This window comes from Sinocyclocheilus anshuiensis, unplaced genomic scaffold (genome assembly GCF_001515605.1).
Source record: "Sinocyclocheilus anshuiensis isolate Anshui unplaced genomic scaffold, SAMN03320099.WGS_v1.1 scaffold2572, whole genome shotgun sequence".
NCBI classification, from domain to species: Eukaryota; Metazoa; Chordata; class Actinopteri; order Cypriniformes; family Cyprinidae; genus Sinocyclocheilus; species Sinocyclocheilus anshuiensis.
In genome coordinates, this window is record NW_015536631.1 from 13,516 (window position 1) to 23,047 (window position 9,532).

Sequence of the window (9,532 nt, forward strand, 5' to 3'; positions counted from 1 at the left end):
AGAGAGAGAGAGAGAGAGAGAGAGAGAGAGAGACATCTTAACTATACCACATGGTTGACAGTGCACCCCGATATGAATAAATAAAACAATAAAAACAATTAACAAGATAAAAAAAATCAAAAATAAATATACAAAAAATGTAATTACTGTATACAATATATTCAGTTTGTGAAAATTAAAATATTACATAGTTAGAAAATGTTATAAATATGTGTTAAGTTACAGTTGTATTCATTCATTCATTCATTCAATTACTTTTTTGCAGTGGTTACTATTTTTCATAGTATGATGTTTGATGAATTGTATTAAATCCAGTCAGTTTGGTCTGCAAACATCATCATAAATATGAATTATAATAATAGTATATTGAACCCACAATAATTAAAAAAACAAAAACATACACAAATAAATTGCCCCTGTTTTTTGATAGTTATCAAAAAAAAAATATATATACAGTATATATTGTTATACAAATGAGATTTCAATGATATTTTGACCACAGAACTAGGAAATGTTCAGAAATCTGACCATCTTAATAATTCAGAAACAATTAGTTTGAATTTTTCACACCACAGGACAAATTAGCTTCCCAAAATTTTGATGTTTGTGCAAAAGACATTTTCAAGTCTAAGATCAATTATCCTGCTTGATCATCTGGCTTGGCAATTAATAATGAATGGCTGCTGACAAACTTATTTGTGTCATTTGTGAGACTCACAGATAGGACCAGCTATAGTCCCATGTCTTAGGTCTCCAGTCTTCTGGACCCATCTGGACAGCCAGCTGGAATGCCGTGGTGAACATCATATGTGCAACCATCCCGAAAAGGCCTGGGGCACAGAAAAATTACAGTGTATAAGTTGTCATTTTCGGCTTTATCCACAAGATGTCGATAAAAGTTTCAGTATAATGACTATACAAACTCTGTCCAGTTGCAAAACTAGCTTTATAAGAAGCAAAACATTTATTATTATTACATTATTGCACCAGTACCATTTTTGTATTACATTATTGTGTAGTATTAATACATTATTGTAACAATCATTTTATAACATTATAATAATTCTTCTCATTTCTGGGGTACCATCGACTAATGGTCTGAAAAGAAGGTAGTAAAACTTTGTAATGTGACACACACATGTTCTGTTGATTATAAGTTGAAACCAAGTAAACATTAAATGAAACAGGAATTGATATTAGATTAAAAAACCCAAAAGCGAATATTTCAGAAGCCCCCACGCTGCTGCCATGCACATGCATATGCATCATATGGCAGGTGCTGCTGTGCATCAAGTGTGTTGGTGAGCATTCCTACAATCATCAGGATTAGTGCAAATATAGGGGGAGGGAGGATGGTCTCCGCTGACCATTTAATGTACCAAAACCACTAACCCCCTCACCAATCCGATTACAGCACAAACCACCAAATCCCCACGCTGTTGGGACAGATCGCTTATTCAGACCAGTGCAGACAGGCAGCTTCCTGTCCAGAACAACCTCTCGTCCACCCCCGCACACATTCACTGCAAAACATATTTTTCTTAATAATTTAATTTTTCTTTATTCTTTGCTTGTTTTTCAGTAAAAATATTGATATATTTGCTTTACTCACAAAAAATAGTGTAATATATTAAGACTTTTTTTCCCCCAGAAAATATTTATGCTTAAATTTAGATTATTTTTCTTGGTAAACTGTTTTGTTTGAATTGTTGTTGTTGTTGCTGTTGTAACAAAACTAAACTAAACTAAACTAAACTAAACTAAACTAAACAAAAACAACTGCCTTATAATTCAAGATATAGGTTCTTGATATAGTATTTTGATATTTTATGAAATTTTGACAAGTAAAATGTTTCAAGGATGTTTACATATTTTTACTGGACATCAAGACATCAAAATTTTACAGTGATTTTTAAAACATTTTGAAAAAAATTTCCCCCCTCTACATTTTTTTTTTGAGCTGACAAAAAAAGGTTTAACTTGCAAGGTTTATTTTGGCTAGTAGTGGGCACAATGATTTTTTGTTGTAAGCAGCCCTGAAGTGCAGGATTCCTTTTTGAGTCTTTTTCTGCTGTGTAACATCAAACAAACAAATGAATAAATTATTTAATAAATAATGCAAAATACAGACTCAGGGAGACACTTTTTCCAACCTTGTCTTTCAGGGCTAGTGCGACACTGCAGGGATGAACAGCATTGCTTTGTTGATCTGTGCAGCATCGCTGACCCATCATTGCTCAACTTTTTCAATGTATAGTGTAAGTTGAAAACACTGTGAAGTCAAATCCATGAACACATTAAAGGGATAGTCATAGTTCACCTAAATATGAAAATTCTGTCATCATTTACTCACCCTCAAGTTTTTCCAAACCTGTATGAGTTTCTTTCCTCTGTCGAGCACAAAAGAGGATATTTTAAAGAAACAGTTGATGGTAGCTATTGACCTCTATAGTATGGATAAAAATTCTATGAAAGTCAATGGCTAAAGTCAACTGTTTTGTTACCAACATTTTTCAAAATATATTTTTTTGTGTGTGTGTTCAGCAGAAGAAGGAGACTCATACAGTATTGGAATAAGGGTAAGTAAAGTAAGGGAAGTAGGGTAAGTCTGCTGCCTACAAAGGTTCTACTGTCTTAGGGTCAGAGAAAGTGCTATGGAAAATGCTATAAAAGTGTTAATTATATAGCTGCTTGAAATAGAATAGAACATGAGCAGGATGCTCAATCTAGTAATGTAGAGCATGTGGCTGAGATAATGTTATATCATATTGTACTCCTACAAGTCGACAAAATAAACTTTATAGCAAATATATCCATTTTAAAACTTATCTTAAACAAAAGGCAATTAACTATAAATAAATAATCAAGCAAGCCTGTCAATGTGTCCCACCCCAACTTTGCTCATCTCTTTTTTAATTAATAGAAATTAGTTACCTGAGAGAGCAGTGCACAGAGCTGCAAAGGCATTGAACTTGAGTCTGTTTATCAAGTTAAAGCATGGGCACATCTCTATCACCATCAAAGCTCCACCAGTGAACAGCAGAGCAATGTACAGACACTCAGCCACAATACACAGCCAGAGCACTCCTGAGAGAGAGAGAGAGAGAGAGAGAGAGAGAGAGAACTGGTAAGAATGGGAATATCTCTTTTTTAATCACCTGAGACATCATTGCCCTATTGTTTTTTACATTAGTGCTTACATTTATAAATAATTTATACATTATTTACATTCCTTCTGCATATATTGTAAACATAAGAAGCTTTCAATACAAGATGACTATTACAAACCATAAAGTGCCAAAATGGACAGCTGTAATACAGTATTTGTTATTTATATTTTATGTTTATCAGATGTAAATATTAAACAAGTGATATTTTTGTCTCTTTACATGTTCCTCTCCTCTATTGTATACATTTTAGACAATATGTATTTTAATAGCAATAAAATGTTGTGCTTTGTGCTCAAAAAAAAAAAAAAAAAAAAAAACATTACATATACAGTATTACATGTAATGTCCAATACAGTTTTTCATCGTATATAGTAGGGGAATTTACCGTTAACCATTTAACAGGTTTTTACTGTAGCATTTTTAGAGTCTTTTACCGTTAAATTCACGGTCATTTTTTACAGTGTATGTTTCGTTCATAAAAAAAAAAAAAAAAAAAAGACATTACATATACAGTATATATTTTGGTTTCAATTTACCACCAGAAAGGTGTCTGGTGTTTTTAATTACCATTATGCTTTTTGGTCTGCTATAAACATGTTTCTTTCTTTCTGGTGTAAATACTGAGAATTTAAGGTTTGATCAATAATCAGTAATTGAAGATAATAGCAGATAATTTGTTAACGATACTGTATTTTACAATTGCTTATTGTTCATATGAATAACATGTAACACTTGTTACTTACCCACCTCTTTCATGATCTGGTGTGATCTCTAAAAAGCTTCTACAGTTAAATCCTATAAAGAGAGAAAGTTCTGGTAAACATTGGCTACTGTCTCCAAATGTTCATAAACAAAGGAATTCACATTCAGTAACAATGAACAAGAACATTTACATCATTTATTAAATGTTAATGTTAATTTATAACTAATAAACGCCAATGTTCAATGTTAATTCATGCTTGTTCATTATACTTAAACTAATATTCCCTTTCATAGGTTCACTTAATGCTGCATTGGTAACTGATGCTATGGGAACACCCTCAGGTGTGACGATTGTCTGAACCCCATATAGAAACTTTATCATAGCATCTCAGCCGTGCATTTGAGACACTTCAGACTCTGAGGAGTTTGGCAGTGGGCAGACTGGCATATGAGAATAATTTGGTGCTTTGTGCTACCAAACATTTGGTTCGCATGACTCATAGCTACTGCTTTTTAGCTGACCTGTTAGTAAGGAAAGAGAGGGCAAGCACCCTTCCATCACAACATGGTTCTCAGACAAAAGCAGGCTGTTCATATACTTCATTAGAGTTGTGCTGATAGACAATAGTATACTATACTTCATATGACAATGTACTCTTGTTTACTCCATGAGACAAGGCTTTTGGAGTTCAGGAATTGTGCCTCATGTCACACATCCATGACATTGTGTCCACAGTGAGTGGCGTCCTCATGGTTCACACTGTATCCTTTTTGCTGACTCAGACAGCTCTTCCTGTAGAATTGACTCCCCTGCTCTCAGTCTCTAGTCTTTAGTACCCAGTCCAGGAAGGTCTAATTTATGTAGAGGCACAAAACTATTTTAAACCCTTCCAAACTCTGTCCTCAAGAAGGTACTGTAGGTTTAAGCAGGCACATGGTCAGTAAGAGCAACTGACTTCTCTCTCTGTCTCCAGTGTGAAGACATCTGTCAGCTATGTCATTATAGGTTCTTCAAAACATAAAACGGGAATGATTTCCAATTTCGGCACAGTCTGCCTCATTTTATTAGAGTGCTCACCACAATTATTGGCATTTGGGAGGCTCGCATTTTGGGGCAGGAAGTTATTCCTCTTTGGAGAGAGGAACGAGTGTCACCTTCTCAAGGGCTTTATATGTTCAGGTGTCAAAAAAGTATATGGGGGTCTTTGCCTTTCTTTGATTTAAATCTACTGAACTACATTCTTCAGAATTGCAGTTTGAGGATGCTGATGGAGGAGTATATCACGACGCAGATTTGGCTGGGAAATTGGTTTGTCATTATAGATCTGAAGGGTGTTTACTTCCATATTCAGATCAATCAGAGATGCAAGAAGTTCCTCAGGTTTGCTTTTAGGGATAAAGCTTACCAATTCTTCCTGCTCCCTTTCAGCTTAGCCTTAGTGTCTTGCACAATTACAAGGTGCATGGATGTTACTCTGGCTCCATTGGACTCCAGAGTATTTGTGTGCAGACCTTCCTCTTCGATTGGCTAACTGTAGCACAGTCTTGGTGTCACGATTCTGTGGGTTGATTCTGTTGGTGTCAAGGTCTGGGGTTGAGGATGGATCCCCGGAGGACTGCTCTACTGCAGAGCCAGCAGACCATGTTTTTAGGGACAGTATTAGCCTTAAGCTCGATGCAGACATGGCTGACTCCTGCTCGTGTTCAGTCATTTCGTACCTGTCTCTCTGAATCATTTCAGAATATGGCAGGACGTCAATGTTAGTCTGATTTGCAGATTTTTCGGTCTCAAAACTGCTTCACCAGTGATTCGGCTGGGCCTGTTTCACGGAAGAAACTCAGGGAGTTCATCCCCGTTGGCTTTCTCAGTGTGTGAGGGTCACATGCAGATGCTATCAGACCCTCTTCATTCAGCGTTTCTCTAGACAAAGTCCTTTGCCCGCGAGTCAATGCCTCACTAGTAGGCTGGAGTATGGTCTACTAATGCTTCCCAACCATCAAAGTCTGGAACGGTGGGGATTTCTTACGGCACATAAAGATGGAGCTGTTGGGCTGAAGGTGACCAGTTTTGAAACGAGGGCTCCCTCCACTAGGAGGTTTTGTGCTCTCAAATTGAAGCTATTTGACTCTTGGTGTAGGAATCGCAATTTGGACCCAGTTCACTGCCCTGCTGGTTCAGTGTTGGAGTTCCTTAAGGGGTGTTTTGACTCCCATTTTATGTGTGGGACAAGATGGTTGAGACTTTTCTGGCATGTTTGTGTTCCTTTTTGTAACTATCTGTAGTTTTAGAAGGGCTCACTACTCTTGGTTTGAACTGTTGGAGTCAGTCCCTGAGAGGCTTCTGACCCTTAAGCTCGTTCTGTTTATGGTTTTAACATTCCTAAAGGGTTACTGATTTCTTCCTTCATCAAAAATTGAGGTGAATAAATTAGTGTCTTTTTACATGGGCTTCAGACAGTTGTCACACCTGGCAGTGTTCTCATAGTGTCAGCTACTTCCTTTTTCAGGGAACGTATTCAGAGATGTTACAGTAAGTTATACTAATATCCTGTGATGTCCACTTCGCAGGGCACTTACGGTCAAATAGAACAGCGGTGGTACACAAGGACTGGAACTGAGAACCACTGAACTAATACATTAACTAATGTTAACAATGTAAGCTTTGTTCAGAAATGCATTAGTATTATGTACAAGTTGACATTAACAAAGATTAACTAATGCTGTTTACAAATCTTGTTTGTTGTTAGTTAAAAGAATCTTTCAACCAAAAATGAAAAAATGAATGAATTTCTTACTTCTGCTGAACACAAAAGAAGATATTCTGAAAAATGTGGGTAACCAAACAGTAGCTGGTCCACTCTGACTTTTACAGTAGGAAAAAAATACTATGGAAGTAACTGTGGACCAGCAACTGCTTGGCTACCCATATTCTTCAAAAATAACTTTTATGTTCAACAGACGAAATAAATTAATTCAAGTTTAAAACAACTTGAGTAAATGATGGTATAAAAATGAAACGCTATTGAAAGACAGATGATCTTTTAATGTTAGTAAAACAACAAAACACAGAAAAAAATCACCTACTTCCTTTTTCAGGGAACGTATTCAGAGATGTTACAGTAAGTTATACTAATATCCTGTGATGTCCACTTCGCAGGGCACTTACGGTCAAATAGAACAGCGGTGGTACACAAGGACTGGAACTGAGAACCACTGAACTAATACATTAACTAATGTTAACAATGTAAGCTTTGTTCAGAAATGCATTAGTATTATGTACAAGTTGACATTAACAAAGATTAACTAATGCTGTTTACAAATCTTGTTTGTTGTTAGTTAAAAGAATCTTTCAACCAAAAATGAAAAAATGAATGAATTTCTTACTTCTGCTGAACACAAAAGAAGATATTCTGAAAAATGTGGGTAACCAAAGAGTTTCTGGTCCCCATTGACTTCCATACCATTTTTCCTGGCTATGGAAGGCAATAGTGACCAACAATTGTTTGGTTACCCATATTCTTCAAAATATCTTCTTTTGTGTTCAACAGAAGAAAGAAACCCCTAAACAATTTCGTTAACACAACCTTATTGTAAAGCGTTACCACATTCATTTCTCCTGAGTCCAGTCCCAGAGCTGGAAAATGAACTACTCCAAATGTTCTAGTACTGACTGAGTATTTGGCATTTGGAAGCCAGTCTTTGTTGAGATACTGTCTGTTACCTTTTGACAAAAGGAACACTGTCCAAACATTCTTTCACGTTTACCAGTCACTAGTGGAACCTCCTACTATTTATTCTCCTAAATTACAGCCTTGTGCAGGCAGTCCATCCATAACAAAGAGCCAGTGATGTTGTCTTACCTATTAAGTCCATGGTTTGTTCACAGCAGAACCAGATCCCCGCATGGAACTTCCTCATGAGGAACTTCTCCTCTCCGGTCTCGTAGATGTACTGCACCAGCCGTGTGTCATTGATGTTGGAGCTGTTAAAGCGGATGCAGTATGTCTGCTTGACTTTCACTGGCCCCATGCAGAAAGGCTTTACCACCTTCCTGGTCCCCTCACACCAGTAGCTAGTGGTGACGGCCGAAACGGCCAAGGCGAACGCCACGTAGTTGAGCGTGAGAGCCAGGGATGTTCTCTGAGCATGCTGTATACCCATAGAGCTCCAGGAGGCACGAGGAGACAAATAATCCTGGCTTTGAGGTCCTTGCTTCAGACATTCAAACTTTTTGGAATTGGTATCTTCAGGATTATTCGGTTTTGCAGATCTGTCCTTTCTTCTCCTTGATAGACCAACTGGATGAGCACAGAGATTTCACAAATGACAGATGCTCTATTTCATGCCTAGCTCTAATGCTATCAGGCTCTTATGGTTTGCTCTAACTCACCATGCGAACCCCCTCCTGACCCACGATTCCCTTCCCCCATCCTTTTCACTGTTATCATTTCAAAGGGCAAATTGTATGTTAGACCTTGGTTTTCTTCTTCCATCTAAACCCGTAGCTTATTTTTGTGAGCATAGCAATAAAACAGATTATCAATCAGATTATTCTTCAATCTGATGCAGGGCTGTTTGCCAGCATTTCAGAGGAAACTTCCCCCATTTTCAAGACGGCCTTTCAATTAACTGCAAAAGATTTTTCAACAATGGTTTACGGTAAAAAAAGATAAAGATAAATCCGTAACATCTTTGATGCTGTGAAGAAGCACTTACATCTGTTTGTGCATGCAAGAACTGTTGCTTTGTACACACACACACACACACACACACACACACACAGCTTATATGTGTGTGTGAGCACATAAAGCAAATCCTGTCCAATTTCACAGCTGGATGACTGATGCAGGATATTTCGTACAAATATAGGGAAACGGTTGTGGAAAATATGTTTAAGGGCTGACAGATGTCAGCATAAATGAACTCTAGACCAAACCCACAAGGGCTTATGTTATACATTTTAATTTATTATTTATTATTCAAGAATTCACAAGAGAATAAATAGCTAGCATTGCATTTTTATTAAATGCTTAGACATTTGTTGTTATTTACTCACCCTCATGTCTTCCATGGAACACAAAATTAGATATTTAGCAAAATGTCCATGCTGTTCTTTTTCATACAATGAAATTCCAGTAACACTTTAGATCAGGGAACACATATTCACTATTAACTAAGAGTTTTCCCTCAATAAACTCCTAATTTTAATAGTTAGTTAGGTAGTTGTTAAGTTTAGGTATGGGGTAGGATTAAGGGATATAGAATATGGTCATGCAGAATAAGGCATTAATATGTGCTTTATAAATATAAACTGCCAATATGCTAGCAATGTGCATGCTAATAAGCAACTAGTTAATAGTCAAGTCAAGTCAAGTCACCTTTATTTATATAGCGCTTTTAACAATACAGATTGTGGCAAAGCAACTGAACAGCATTAATTAGGAAAATAATGTGTCAATAATGCAAAATGGCAATAGTAAACACTCATTTTTCAGTTAAAGGCAGTTCATCATTGAATTCAGTGATGTCATCATCCAGCTCAGTTCAGTTAAATAGTATCTTTGCAATCATTTGCAATCAAGTCAACGATATCGCTGGAAATGAAGTGTCCCCAACTAAGCAAGCCAGAGGCGACAGCGGCAAGGAACCAAAACTCCATC

General features: G+C 36.7%; 1 protein-coding gene across 1 annotated transcript in view; it reads right to left on the bottom strand.

The window, feature by feature from the left end:
* LOC107654203 (germ cell-specific gene 1-like protein) overlaps positions 1-8,033 on the bottom strand; it is an 8,897-nt gene extending 864 nt beyond the window's left edge. Inside the window, exons 1-4 of the mRNA XM_016441181.1 lie at positions 7,733-8,033; positions 3,918-3,965; positions 2,935-3,087; positions 719-830 (exon numbers count right to left, since the gene is read on the bottom strand). Coding sequence (XP_016296667.1) covers positions 719-830; positions 2,935-3,087; positions 3,918-3,965; positions 7,733-8,033 — 614 coding nt within the window. The remainder of the gene's footprint in view (positions 1-718; positions 831-2,934; positions 3,088-3,917; positions 3,966-7,732) is intronic.
* Positions 8,034-9,532: the final 1,499 nt, after the last annotated feature.